This window comes from Channa argus, chromosome 6, assembly GCF_033026475.1.
Source record: "Channa argus isolate prfri chromosome 6, Channa argus male v1.0, whole genome shotgun sequence".
Classification (NCBI taxonomy): Eukaryota; Metazoa; Chordata; class Actinopteri; order Anabantiformes; family Channidae; genus Channa; species Channa argus.
In genome coordinates, this window is record NC_090202.1 from 28634175 (window position 1) to 28649359 (window position 15185).

The following is a 15185-nucleotide window of genomic DNA, read 5'->3' on the forward strand; positions in this document are numbered from 1 at the left end:
ATCAAACACGAAGCTTCGCAATTGTATCAGTGAAATGGAGGAGCCTGCTGCAGTCTCATCTTAGCCCAGACTACTGTCCTTTAAAAGCAGGGGGTCCATGCTCTGCATTGTGACCCGCTGGCTTCAACCTCAGCGTCACAAGATTCTGGTCCCTGATTGGCTCCAAACTGAGTGATGTCACTGTTCATTTGCAGGTGCCATAGTCCAGGTGTTCAACTAAGATCTTTGACATGTCAAATAAGTTCTGAGCAGATAAAGGCCCTGTTCAAACTCCAGTACTGCACAGTACAGTAACTTAGTAAGTTGCTTTAGTTGATTTAAGTACTTTTAACTTCAGATGGAGACACTGGCCTGTCAGCAGGACTTTTAGCTGCAGATTTGACAAACACAGCATTGGTGAAAATCAGACTAAACAAAGTGCAGTTGTACAGCTGCTACTGCAGTACTGTGCCTCCGTTGTAACAGCCCAAATTACTTTGGATATTTTAAACACACATTACTCACCGAAAGTGCAAGAAATATAAATATTTTTACACTCTGGTAGTTTTACTGAGGTAACATGTCAGTTCTTCTACCACCACAAGACTGAGTCAACTTTTTCTACTGTGTGGTAAGACAAAAAATAAAGTAACGCTTCCACATTGTAACGAGTCACAGCACAACTTTTCATTTCTGACTTTTACAGTGTAGCATAAAGTACAGCAGAAGAAGTAGTACCCCTGTGTACAGCGGAGTAAATGGTGAAAGGTAAATAAGAGTAGTAGCTGAGTAACAGTAGTCCGTTACTTCTCGCCTCTTTGGCTTCACCACCCGCTAATTAGCGTTAATTAACCCTCTGACGTCAGCGCCAATTAGAGCAGCTAATTATCGATCACACAGCTGATGGAGATTGATCGGCCACTGATTCAAACGTCACACGCACACAGGAAACGGCTTAGGTGAGTCGCACGCACGCACATCCACGGACAGGTGGTTCTTACCTGATAGTCTCGCGCTCGGTTTGAACCTTCACACACTTTTCATGACAGAGACACTAAAGTCTGGACTTGATCCGGTAAAGTCAGCCTGCTGCAGCACCGAGCGACGGACACTCACACACAAAGCATCTGCAGGTACACACACAGACACACACTTTTCCGGTCCCCAGCCTCCAAAATAAAAGCCCGGTGTGCCTGCAGAAGAAGAGGAAACCTGGTGAAATGTTTCACCCTCCGGAAATGTTTTCATCAGATAATTGTGGTTGTTTTTTAAAAACACTGGCTCATCACGTGTCTTTTATTCATGTTGTTTTATTTAATTATCCAAAGTTTATTTCATACTGCGTTTTGTTTCTGTAGATGAGTAAAAATTATAAAAGGTTTATTTATAAGTGCTCTTATGGAGAATTATTTAATTGACAAACTAATCACAAAAGCAGTGGAAGAAAGTGTATGAAAACAGCAAAAACACAGCAGGTTTTTCGGATTCTAATGGACACTTTTCAAATCCAAATCTCTGCTGTGTAAGTATAATGCAGTGCGGTGGATTTTCTTTATCCTGTTTGGGCTGTGAGGAAACTGTTCCCAGCTTTTAGAAATTTCTAAAACCAGTGGAGGATCAAGTACTCAGAAACTGTACTCCAGTGAAGGTACAAATACTCAAACAAAAATATAATCCAGTAAAAGTTTAACTACCAAATTAGCATTTAAGTACAAGTGAGTACATGATTTAAGGTGTATTAAAGTATTAAAATTCAAAGCAGGCTACTCAACATCTCCGTCGTGTTCTGTGGATCAGTGCTGCTTCATGTTTGTTAATAAAAACCACGTCACCGTGCTGTGTTAAATATTACAGATGATTATTAAAGGTCCAGAGAGCCAGACATAATGTGAGGACGCCCAGAATTAAAGAGCCACAGAAATCTCCCCCTTTCTGAGTGCACGGCACTGAGAGGAGGAGAGTTTGATGTACTTTGACACGGCCGAGTGAATGTGACACAACATTCAATGATTTTATCATGGATTCAGCAGCTTTATGTCTGATAATATGAAAACAGGGCTTTTCACAGATCTCTGTAGACCATGGAAGAAAGAACTGACTCTATTTCTGATCCTGGTTTAATGAAGCGATTAACTTCTCACTAGTGATTTGTTTTCATTTAAAAAATGGTAAGTTATAAGATGTAAAGTAATGTGATTGGAACGTGTGATACAGCTTTGATTAGAAATGTAGTGAAGAAACAGTCCAAGTAGCCGTAATTATACTTAAATAGAACGAGAAACTTTAACGTCATCATTAAGCACAAATACGTTTTCACATGCATGTTACAATGAAATTCAGTCTCTGCATTTAACCCACCCCTGCTTCTTGGGGCAGTGGGCAGCCATTGAGTAAATTACACATGAGTGAGAAATGAACTTAAAGGGCAGCTTCACCAATTTTCTCTTTGCTTTCCATTATGAGGAGGAGGATGTCATCTGGACGTGAATGTGTTATGAACCCGTTTGATTTTGTCTGGATTTAAGAACTGAAGTGATATTTAGCAGCTCAACCTGTGACTGTGAGGGAACCACAGTTCACCTTTGGACACAGGCATAGAAAATCACTTAACATCATTTCTCACGGTCTCACTTTCCTCCCTGACTCTCTGAGCTGTCTTCACTCTTTTGACAGGTTTGTCTTTCTTACTCACTGCATTCACCTTAAGTCTGTCATTTCCTCAGGTCCTGTCCCATCCACTATGTCCCTTTCTGACCTGAACAGCCTCGTCTACTCTTTGAGCCATTTCATTGTGTTTCCACTCAGAACATGAGCTTCAGTTCTGTACTTCTGTACTTAACTACAGACTTTTATTTTGAAAAGAGGGCTGCTGGACCAGCTGGTGTTGGTTTGACTCCAGTGTCACAAGGACTGACTCTGTCTGATTTTAACCAATGATTTCTGGTCAGACACAGGGTTAAACATCAGATGGAGCTGCCACCCTTTGGTCCTGTCACCTGCAGGGACAGGGTTCAGGTTCTGGTTCATTGTAGATCAAAAAGTAAACGTGAACTACCAGACTCAGTACTGTGGAACAGCAGCTCATCTTGCCATTATTGCAGTAAATAACACTGCTGTACTTTTTCCCACTTGTCCATTTTGTATCCTTTGTCTCCCGTGTGTCAAACACAAATGGTGACTGAGGACTGTCATGGCAAAACTGAGAAAATCTAGTCTTAGACACCTCACATGTAATCAGTAAAGAAGCTTCAACATCCACGATGTCTTTTAGGGTTTTATTATCTTGCAAGAGCGAAGAACATTGACATTGAGTTTCAAACCTCCATCCTATGCAGTTCTGAACTTCATACATCACACATTAGTTTTAGAACTTTCTGTTGCTGGGCAGAACATTCTCCACACTCAGAACACTGCTCCCAGCCCTTTTCTCCTTTTATGGAAACCTTTCACCTTTCCAGCACTTTGATAAGCACCTGTGAGCATGGACTGACTCTGGGTCAGAGTCAGTGTGGGATGGTCGGCTGTTAGACAATAACTGACCTTGGAGCAGTTCTGCAAACAATTCAAGACAAAACATGTAAATGAGACAAAGTTTGAACAACATTTCAAAAGTACAGTAACTACAAGTTGCTATTATAACAAGGATTAAATGTAATCATCATTTAATCAGACTTGATTTTCCATCACAATTCCCTCCTTTTGGTTACATTTTAATCACAAGACACAACAGAAGTTATCAGATGTACAAATTCACAAAGATTCAATATACATCCACTTAATGTACAGGCACTGTTTTTGTGAGACATTGACATCACTGGGGAGCTAAGCACAGCTGGAATAGAAGGAATGTCCTTCACCTGCTAATGTATTTGAAACAAAGAAGAAGACAAGGTCTGGATATACTGCAACATGTCATTTTCTCAAATTTGGAGATTTCCCAAACAATGTTATTATTATTTTTTCCCTTATCCACATGTTCATTAAAACAACCGGAGAAACCTCAGTCCAAGGAGACTTTCTTCGTCGTCTGGAGTATGTCAGTCATAACATCACAATATCTCTTCTCTCAATTGGCCATCAACTCAATGAAATCAATCATCACATGGTCAGATGGTTTATCAGATGGAGGATTTGCTCCCTGTTCTTAGTAATGTCACACAGATAAAGCAAGATGGACAATATTACTGTGCATATGATACACACCCCTTGTTAAACCATTGTAGCTGTAATAAATCAACATTCCCCCCTGTTGACACACTCAATTCAGATAAAACTTTAAAATACACCCTCTGGGACATTTTCATGTTTGTTAGGGTCCCAGACAGAGTCACGTGCCCACAAAAATGACATCACACAGGTAAATTTAAAAAAGTACAGGTATCGTTGTTGTAGTATTTGCATCATTTTTGTTTCATTAAATAAAAAACAAACAAACCAAAGCCGAAATGTCTTTGAACCATCACTTGTCTGTTCTGACCGATTCGTCCTAATATTAAAAATGTCTTTATGAGACTTCACATCAGCAGCAACTGTCACATGATTTATCCCGTTTCTTTTCTCTCTGCTGGGAAACACTTACATTCCCTGAGTCTCAGTGCGGACGCTGGGACACTGGTCACAGGTTGGACACTGTTGTCTCTGCCCCCTGCTGCCGCCGCGCGCTCTGCCGCTCCCACACGAGGCGCAGTTCGTCACTGTGTCCACGAGCTGCTGCACGGAGCTCTGAAGACTGGACGAACCGAACTGAGTTGAACTGAGGAGTGGAGTCAGTCCTGAGCCGAGCCGAGTCCGCGCTGGAGGGCGGGGGCGCTCAGCGTGGAGTCTGCAGCTGTTAGTCGGTGACGATGGACGCTCCGAGGCGCAGGATCTTCTGGCTGCTGCTGGTGGTCCTGCTGCTGCTCTGCTGCTCCGCTGCTCCGGGACAAGCTGAGGTGGTGAGTGGACACACACACACACACACACACACACACACACACACATATAGATTAATACAGGTTTGCAGGAGCAGCTGATATGAGGGGTGGAGGTAAAAAGTGAGGTTTTGTCCACAGTTTCATCACGTCCCTCAGTGTCAACTGAGAATGAAGACAAACATGTAGGAGACAGATCCTTGCAGATTTAAGGAGACAAACTGAGCCATCAAGGAAAGACTGTTTAAAGTCTCACGGCTGTGAGGTCAGAGGTGTAGTAACTGCTTTTCTCATATCAGAAATAATTCCCGTTTTTTGCCGGTCCAGATATTATATATTTTGAGCCACTAAAATCGGTACGTAAACCTTAAATTAAAGACTGTCTTCACTTTAACTGCAATGCCATACTGAGCAATGATCAAAACACTGTCCACATACTTATGGATCTGACTTACTTTGAATCTAAATTAACACAAAAACTAAAATCTGTTGAAGAACAAACCATCATCGACACCAGTGGAGAAACAGAAACAGTTTAGTGTGTGTCGTCATGGTAACAGACAGACAGCATCTGGATGTGACATCAGGGTGTGTGTCACTGTGGAGCTGAGGCATAGAAACATGTCGCGTTGATGATCCCTGGGTTTTAATGTCAGCAGCTGCAGACAGTCGGACTGTGATGGTTCAGGTCCTGACTCGGTGAGAGGGGCTGTGATGAGTTCTTGCAGCCAGAGGTCGGAGTCAAAGAAAGGTGAACAACATTAAGGCAGGGGAATCAAAAAAGCCTAAACACTGCTAACCCCCCATATGACCCACAGCACCATGACACCCCGTGTTTGGCATCTGTTACAATGGCAGCTGCTTTGACACCAACACTGGACTGCAACTGTGCAAACATCAGTTTGGTTTCATATCATTATGCAGTGTACGTCAGACCGCACCACAAAAGCCGAAGCATCCTTGTGATCAAATAATGACAACATCACAAAATTGTTGCGATCACCACGTGATCCCCCTCTCAGAGATTTTATATATTATAAACGACATTTCCATTGTCGCTGTTGCTGGTTCAAACAACCCGCAGAGCTTCAAGTTTGCTGTGCTGGTAGGCAGTAGGTGACCTACTGAACCATGACTATGTGCTGACGTGACCAAATCATGTGATCGTGGACGATCGAAGACGTCAGTTTGGACTCAAATCAATGCAGTGTACAAACCTTCAGTTGAACCTTCCCTGGCCTGTTTTTCTGATCTTCATGTTGTTCTCCTCTCTTCAACCCAATCACACACATGTATTACATTTCAGGTGCACGGAAGTCTGAGCTCACCTGTCAGCTACTGTCAGCAGTGCTGTCATTGTCTCTGTGACAATAAAAGAATACAGACACAATGTCAGACAGGATATAAAACCAGTCTCTGTGGTTTAAGAAAATATTTATGTACTGCAGGTTTGGAATGTGCCTATTATTCTGCTGTACTGCATTTATATACACGATACATTTAGATACATGAAAAACACAGAGTTAATGCTGCAGGAATTATGAGTAAATCAGAGTAAATAATAATGGGCAGATCCATTCCACCATGTCTTGTTTTACACATGTGGCTTCTCTAATTTTAGTCAGAATACAGTGAATACTGCAGACTGACAGTCTGTGTCTGTTGTTGTAGTTCGTCTGTTTGTGCTGCAGTCTTTTGTCCTGATCTGATGTTATTGTTGCCCCCCTCCTCCCCAATAACACACACACGCACACGCGCACACACACACACACAATAATTCCACACGCAGATATTAAAATCAGTAAAGAAAAAATCTTACATTCACACAACTGTTACTCTGATGTTGGATTTTGTTACTGTGTCAAACAACGACTGAAAAAACAACATCACTGGACAAAGTAAAACATCATGTTCCTGTTGTGTCCTCTGTCTCTGCTCATCTGCAATGATTTGACTGCAGCTGATAGCAGACGCTGAAGTTTTCTGTCGCCCAACGACCAAAGTTAGATGATTCAAGCATCCAGCAGTGAGCTGGAGTCAGGCTTTTCAGCTTTGCCATCATTTCTACCTTCATCTATGGACCCAACACTCTGCTTTCTCAACTACATCCCTCTTCATCCTCTTGGAAACAGCTTGGATTCAGACCTGGGAGAGGTTTGGGGATTTTCTTCTTCAGCTTGTGTTGTATTGTCCATCAGTGCAGTCAGAACAGCTATTCCAAATACAAGTTAATTAAACTCTGATCTCTCTCTCTCTCTCACACATTCACACAAACACATTAAACTGCTTCACATCTTCTAAATAATTCTAGCACAAAACACAGAAAACACTAGCAAACACAAAGTCCAAGTGTTAGATGATAATGGATTTAGTGAAGCCAAAGGCCTGTTGAGAAAAGTATGGTACAACATCTAAAAGATTCCCATCAGTCTGTTTTTAAGAGTCTGTGACTCCATAGATCCACACTGAGCTTCATAATCTACAAATGGAGACGACTTGGAAGAACAAAGGACCTTCCCACAACTGTCTGACAGTCCAAAGTTACTCCAGGAACAGACAGGACTCATCCAGGAAGTCACAAAAGATTCAAGAAAAATGTCAGAGGATCTGCACCCCCCCCCCAAGGTACAAAGGGCACATGGGAGGTTGGCAAGATTAAGGATCTTTTGATTTGAAGTCTTCTATGGATTGACGGGTCAAAGTGGACCTGTTAGGAAGACGCTCCACAAGAACAACCACATAGCTACAGGCGAGCAGGCGGGTGACACTTTGGTTCCACAAAGAACCTTTTAAAAAATGTTTTTTTTTCTGTTTTGGCCCAAGTCCAGACTTGAACTAACCTTTTAGGTTTTGTGAGTGATTTAATTATAGGATAAATAAAATGATCATCCACCCTTTTTGGTGTTTGCTCAGGTTTCCTTTTTTTATGTTAGAATTAGTTTAAAGATCTGAGAAACCAACAGAAAGAAAAGTAATTGGGAGGGAGTCCAGTAATTTTAACAGCACTGTATGTTTTTGTGGAGAGTGAAATGGCAAACAGAATATATTGTATTTTAAGATAATGAGAATATTTTTGACAATTAACTTAAATATCAAGTCTCTAATATTTTGATTCTGAATTATCCAGTTTGATAAAGTTACACACAAAAACATGTCAGTGTTTGCAACAAAAAGCCACAGACAACATCTGATGTGGACATTGAGATTTTGCTGTGGCTTGAGCTTGAGTTCTTCTGGATAAAAGAACAAACAATAGAAAACATGGTTGATGTCTTTTGTTCGTCTCATTCACGGTGAGCACCACATGTGTTGTCTGAAGCAGAAAACAAATCAAGTTCAGACAGAGTCTGCAGGTCGGTTTGTCTCTGCGTGAAACAGCTGGAAGTCCCACATGTCGAGGTGCCTCTAACCTGTGAGGCATCCTGAGACTGCATTGAAGCTAATCAGTCCTTCATCGGCCTGTGCATCTGCTGGTTCTGTTTATTATACAGCACTGTTACACCTGCAGGATACAAGGAGATGTTTGGGTTTGGTCTGGCAGATAGCGAGATCATGAAGAAACATGTTCAACAACAGTGCAACAGTCTAAACATGCAGGATTCTGGACCATAAATGTATAATATATAATGCACTACAATTATAATTTACTGTGTTTGATCTGTGCAGGTTTGTCACTGCAGCAGGAAGTCTCTGTGTCACTGTGATGGAGTCAAAGGTCAAAAGGTGAGACAATCCTTGTATGTCTATGCTGTTTGTAATTTATGTGAAAGTATCAAATGTAATATTCATTTAACTACATTTAAAATCACATGTGTTTTGGAACTTTATGATGAGTAAACACTGTGTGCCATTCTTTTGAGTCTTTCAGGACGATATTGTCTTTAAATGATGTCAGACCTGATGTCAGACCTCATGTAGAACTCACTGGACCTGGGTCAGTGTCACTGTGCTGCCTCCCAGTGGTGACCCGCTGTAACTGTAGACACCTGGGCTGAGGATGTCTATAGCTCATTTAGGCTCCGAACAAAGATTAGATGTGAACAAAAGTCAGAAAATGTTCCAACGTATAATTAAACAACAAACTGAAGAACGCTCATAAGAACGCAAGGATACAAACAAAAATCTATTCTAAGAGGCTGACAGCTGCAACAAACAGGACAATTCCCAAATTAAACTGAACATGGATGTGCACATCATTAGATTTGCTGAAATACGTACACAGCTAGCCCAGCTTTGACTCTAATATTCAGCATGTTCCTGTTTCTGGACCAGTGACAGCCCCAACCAGAGGCATTACAATATGTTTTTGGAGTTGTCCGTCCCTCTTTTCCATTATTTGAACACAATATCTCTAGGACACCTGGAGGGAATTTCTTCAAATTTAGCTCAAAGGATGAACTGATTAGAACATGAGTCCGGCCGCACATGCTGGTAAACTGGAACTATGATGTGATTCTAGTGATCTAAAGAATTATGAATTTGTGATATATAAATAATTAGAAGAAAATTGGTAAAATTGTCCCTTCAGGATGTTTGAAGATAAGGTTTGTTTTGTGAACAAACTCTACTCTCTGAGAAATATTTTTTTTGCCATAATTAACTTTTTTATCACAATCTACAACACTGCTGAAAAATTTTGAAAGTCTTCAGATTCAGTTCAGCTGCAGTGAACCCTGCTACCATCTGATGGGACTCAGGTGTGGCTTCTCAGACCACCCAGGTGTGAGGGCTCTGATCTCAGGTATGTTCAGCAGTAATGGAAGAAAGGCTGGTTACTCTCTGCTGAACATGAAAAGTCCATCTGTTCACGCAGGAGCCTGAAATCACCAGGATCAGTGATTCACCTGAGTTTAGTGCCGCTGTGTGAAGAGCAGGAAACTGATTCAGGACCTGTTCCACACCTGCCATCAGCCAAATGGCCTGTTAACCTGATACCGGTTGATTGTGACCAACGATCTGCTTCACGTCATGTCATTTACAGGGAGAATCTGGTTACCGTGGAAACGATGGACGTCCTGGAGTCATTGGTTTCCCGGGAAACGAGGGTCACCAGGGCTTACCTGGAGAAAAGGTAACAACATTTATTCAAACAGATTAATCTCAGCAGGTGTAACGTTTTACCCCAAACTCTAAAGCTAATATTGTTGGCAGATTAATCAATAAGCCAAACTAAATTAAAAAAACTAATTAGTTGGCAACGATTTGATAATTGATTGAAGCCCAACCCATCAAAAAATAGCCAGAAAATTCGAATTATTTGGAACTGAGCTCTTTATTGAACCTTGGGTTCAATGGGAAGCTGGCTGTAAAAAGTTGCAGTCAGGCATCTCTCTGAAATCTGAAACCATCATAACTTAATCAAGCCCCTCACCTACAACCCTGAAACACACACAGCTCAGAGCGCATCACAAGCGTATCACAAGACACAGGTCTAATGACTGCCACTAAGGTAGAGAGACACAGTGTTCAATATGTGTATGTATATGTGTCAATATAGATGATTCTTAGTCTGCCGGTGTCTCAGGAGGTAGAGCAGGGTGTCTACCTCCTCTTTGGCTGCTGCTTCAACCTCAAGCTCCTCCAGTTATTATGGCAGGTTGTTCCTGTGTGTGGCTCAATGGGTAGAGCAGCAGGATGGGATGAGGGATCAAATCCCAGCCTACTCACCAGGTATGTCCCTGAGCTAACTCCCAGGGTGCCACCCTGTGTCCCCAGGGACACACAAACACAGGGATTGATTTTAAAGAAAATAATCTGATGTTTTAATATCAAAAGTCACTGTACGATGCAGCTCAATATGGTTGAGGTTCTTGTAGACGTTTCATTGTATGTCTAGAACACAGATAGGGCAGGAAACGAGGCTGTCGAACTTAAACTGGAACAACTGCTCCACATTACCACTCATCGGACACGTACTTTACAACACGGTCCGGACATCTCTCCCAGAAGACTATTCCCACTCATGTCAACATCACGACAAACATGATGGTTGGTGGGACGTTCCGCATGTGACCTCGCTAAACATCAGCAGATCAACACCTTAACGAGTCCAAGTGTAGAAAGCCTGAGAATCCTGAATCAGTCAGTTAAAACTGACAAAATTTTCTAATGTGAGGTGAAACATATTCAAGACCATAAAGCCAGTCTAGTTGCCCTTGAACATCCCTGTGGGATAAGCATGGCCTGGAAGTCTGAGGACCTCCTAGGCAACAACTGAAGTCATTTTTTTGATATGTTGACATCAGATTAGAAACCACAACCAGAAGTTAGAAGATGGATGACTTGTGACAGTTGATATTCCTCTTCAGTGGTCCAGAATTGACAGATGTGTGGCTAGTAAAACTATGTAGACTCAGAGTATTTGTACAGAATCTGAGCCTTTTGGTCTGGGGCCCCAGGAATACCGCTAACTTTACGTATTTGGTTATCCAAACCAGGTCTGGAAACATGTTACTGTGGGTTTGAGTCACATACCTGTTGACTTCAGACAAAATCGACTTGAGATCCTCTGTTGGACAAAGATAAAACAGCAGACGAACATTGTACCCTAGTTTGAAAACAGCCAATCGGGTTTCAGAGCAGCACTTCCAGAGAGATGACTTGTGTGGGACATGTTTGACTTCTCTTTGGACTTTGTAGGCAGAATTAGAGATTTAACTTGTGACTTTTAAAATAGTGGCATTGTCATTATCAAACAGTGTAAAAGCAAGGTCAGCGTCTATTGTCTATGAATAAAACTATCCTGGTATTATTATTAATGGCAGGGCTCTCTGTAGAATTATTGGGTGTGCTGATTATTTTCTTATTGTGGTTTTTGTTCTCAGGGGGATCAAGGATCAGCAGGAAGGCACGGAATGAGAGGATTTCGGGTACATCAGCACATTTTACCTGTTTTAACCTCTTTAACTCCGGAGTTTCTCTGAGTCTCTGAGAGATATGTTATCACTGAAAAAGTTATCTCATACGGACGTAAGTATCAGTAACTGTGTATACTTTCTCTGTATTATCCAGGGTCTTCCAGGACAACCAGGTTTCCCAGGACCCCCAGGACTGCCAGTAATGCCTCATTTTTTAGGAAATAAGTTACAAGTTACAGAACCAGTGACAGATAAATGTACCCAAAGAATAGATATCTGAGAATGGTTTGCTCAATGTTTTACTGACATTTTCAGAATACACTGTTGTGTGTTTATCTCAGGGACTACCTGGACATGAAGGACCAATCGGCCGACCTGGTTTCCCAGGATGCAACGGGACAAAGGTAGAGCTCATTACATGGACAGTTTAAATCTGGCTAGTCTGAATTTTAAAACACTTTGTCAGGTTTCAGGACCCTGTGTAAAATTTACCTTCATTAGTTTAGTTTTGTACTTCTGTGTTGTTGCATATTCTTAAATTAGTTAGTTTAATCAAACCACCTGAAGCAGTTAACTGAGTGACCCTAATGCAGTTAATCTATAGTAATGATGTGGCCCTGCAGATCTCTGGTAAATTGGACAGTGAGATATATATATATATATATAATATGTATAAAAATGTTTTATGTCTCTTACTATGGCAACCAAGTGGATGTAGCTGGAGAACAGAATAGGGCCCAGAATTGAGCCCTGAGGCACACCACTCAATTATACAGCTGTGGAGGTCCAGTTTTTCTAGAAGCAGATTTCATTTCGAATCTTAACACTTCAGTGTGGTAAAACTTCACGAACAACAAATCTGACACCTCTAAGAGAATCTCTTTGATTTTTTCCTGATAGAACAGAAAAGAAGTTGACATTGGCTACAAATGTGGCAACTAAGAGTTACAGCATTGAATGAGGCTGACTGTGTTTGGACCTGTTTAAAACTGCAAACATCTTAAGACCATGTTAATGGATTAAAAACTGATGTTATTGTTGAGAACTTAGGAAAGGACGAGTGCTCAGAATTAGCCTAACGCAGATGGGACGCCGTACGCTTTAACCTGTCAGATTCTGGGACTGTGAGCTCACCTTCATAGTATTGATTGACTGAATGGTTGATTATTTGATTACTTGGTTCCTTCCAGGGGAATATTGGTTTCCCAGGCTTTTCTGGGATTCCAGGACCTGTTGGCTTTCCGGTAAGTCCCACCGATGTCCCGTACAAAGCACTGAACTTCCTAATCACCTGTTAGCCATGTAGTGAAAAGATTTTATTAACTGAACCTTAGCTAGGCTAATAAGCAACATGTGATGATGTATTTCAGGGTCAACCAGGACAGCGCGGTGCCAAGGTAAGAGAACACACCTGACCCACAATAAACCCTGCACTGCTACAAGGTTGGGGAAACATTTCTCCCTGAAGTTTCTTTGGCCTAATTATGTAGGAAGTAGTAGAGGGATACGACAATTGCAGAGACCAGGAACTGCTTTTATAATGCAGTTGTTCTCAGAAACCCTCTAGGGAATGTTCAGTCTGTAACTCCTACATTGTTTCTGTCAGAACTACGAAGACAAATTGATATTTTCAGCAGATCATAAGCACAGAAAATGATATTTTTGGCCACTGTTGCTTCTGTTTGACTGCATGTACAGGGAGAAACAGTTGTCTACCCTATTGCTCCAGCTATTGAAGGAGCTGTAGGACCACAAGGACCGGAAGGAGAAAAGGTCAGTTATTGCCAAACATGTTTGTGTATTTGACCTGAAAATCAGACCTTACTTCAGGTCACTTCATTTAGAGGTGAATACAGTATGTTAGACCGTGTTATATTACGGCACTCGGTTGCTTTAACGGTGTGGTCTTTTTTTTTACAAAATGTTCTCAATGTTTCTAATAAAGACCGTGTTCTTATAAAACAAATGAGTCTAGAAAATGAACCCAGCAGGTTGCCGTGTGGAATATGAACTGCTTGCTGATTCTCCCTGATTGGTTGTTGGAGAGTTTGCTCTGATTGGCTGTTTGTGTTTCAGGGTCTGAGGGGAATTCCAGGTGAACAGGGCCCACCGGGACCACCAGGACCTGCGGGACTTCCTGTAATTACTGAGTTTTCTTTAAACATCTGTAACATCAGCAGTTTAAATTGACTGTTTTTGAACTGTTTTATTGTTTTGGTTCTTTACAGGGAAGTCCAGGTTTACCAGGGTTAATGGGAGAGAAGGTCAGTGGGCTGATGTCCATCCTGTTCTGTCTCCATAGTGTTTAAGTATATTTTCTAATGTTTCTGGTAAAATCATTTTTAATGAATCAGGGATTTTATTTACAGACCAATCCACAATCAGTAGATGTTTTGTTTGATCAGGTAACTTCAGTCTTGCATTACTTGGTCCTGAGAATAAAGTGTTGTGTTTCAGGGCCAGGAGGGACCCAGTCCAGTTATCCCAGGTCCTCAAGGACAGAAGGTATATCACTGTCTGACCGTATTCTGAGCAAACATTTAGGATGTTTAATAGAAAAACATTACTGAGCTGTCAACTTCATCATCTTCTTCATCTTCTTCATCATCATCATCATAAGCTGTTCTTGGTTTTCAGGGGGATCGTGGACCTCCGGGGATCCCTGGACAGAAAGGAATCAAACTGTATGCTGAGGGATCCAAAGATTTAAAGGTGTGTCCATCTGTCTCTGCATCAAGTGCCTGAATGACCGTCTCTCTGCCTGTTGCTGATGTTTTCTCTTGTTATTTCTCAGGGAGAACCAGGTGAAGCTGGACAAAAAGGTTGTCCTGGACTTCCTGTAAGTCCTAGTCTGACAGCTGCTCCACCTGTCCGTCTGCGATTTATTACATAACACACAAACACCCCCTTCACAGATCATGTTACCCTCATCAGACAACTTATCTTATGTCTGTAACCTGACCTTGAGTGTTGAGAAAGTCACCTATAAACGCATTTTTTTTAATTATTGTTAATAATATTACTCTGTTTTGTTGGTTTGGTTATTATCAGTTTCAGACTGACATGTGTGTTGTTTTTTTCTCTTTCAGGGCATCACAGGGAAACCAGGGGTTAAAGGAGGGAAGGGCGAGCGAGGTGATCTTGGCTCACCAGTAAGAGACGGAGAGACAAAGTGTACTCCTACTCAATAATGTGTCCAATATTAAATATTAAATAAACTCTTGATTTCAACCTGCCATTCAGCAGCTATAAGAAGCATCTGAATGTTCTACTTGTTCTTGTTGCCTTCATCAGAACCTTGAAAAGGTGTAATCCTCATCTCACATGTTGCTATTTGTGATTCAGGGTAAACCAGGAAAGGATGGACTTACTGGAGAGCTTGGAGAACAGGTAACCAACCTTCTATGCTGTTAGCTTAGCATTTTACCACATTTAAAGG

At 41.5% G+C, this 15185-nt stretch overlaps 2 protein-coding genes across 2 annotated transcripts in view; one reads left to right on the forward strand and one right to left on the reverse strand.

The window, feature by feature from the left end:
- Positions 1 to 1114, reverse strand: part of col4a4 (collagen, type IV, alpha 4) — a 41142-nt gene extending 40028 nt beyond the window's left edge. The window contains exon 1 of the mRNA XM_067506864.1: positions 981 to 1114. The gene's annotated coding sequence lies outside the window, so the exon portion shown is untranslated. The remainder of the gene's footprint in view (positions 1 to 980) is intronic.
- Positions 1115 to 4670: 3556 nt separating this feature from the next.
- The window catches only part of col4a3 (collagen, type IV, alpha 3), a 31088-nt gene continuing 20573 nt past the window's right edge, over positions 4671 to 15185 (forward strand). The window contains exons 1-16 of the mRNA XM_067506869.1: positions 4671 to 4913; positions 8556 to 8612; positions 9871 to 9960; positions 11714 to 11758; positions 11901 to 11945; positions 12088 to 12150; positions 12937 to 12990; positions 13117 to 13143; positions 13445 to 13519; positions 13823 to 13885; positions 13975 to 14010; positions 14204 to 14251; positions 14384 to 14458; positions 14541 to 14585; positions 14836 to 14898; positions 15092 to 15136. Of these exons, the coding sequence (XP_067362970.1) occupies positions 4824 to 4913; positions 8556 to 8612; positions 9871 to 9960; positions 11714 to 11758; positions 11901 to 11945; positions 12088 to 12150; positions 12937 to 12990; positions 13117 to 13143; positions 13445 to 13519; positions 13823 to 13885; positions 13975 to 14010; positions 14204 to 14251; positions 14384 to 14458; positions 14541 to 14585; positions 14836 to 14898; positions 15092 to 15136 (921 nt within the window). The 5' untranslated portion in view covers positions 4671 to 4823. The remainder of the gene's footprint in view (positions 4914 to 8555; positions 8613 to 9870; positions 9961 to 11713; positions 11759 to 11900; positions 11946 to 12087; positions 12151 to 12936; positions 12991 to 13116; positions 13144 to 13444; positions 13520 to 13822; positions 13886 to 13974; positions 14011 to 14203; positions 14252 to 14383; positions 14459 to 14540; positions 14586 to 14835; positions 14899 to 15091; positions 15137 to 15185) is intronic.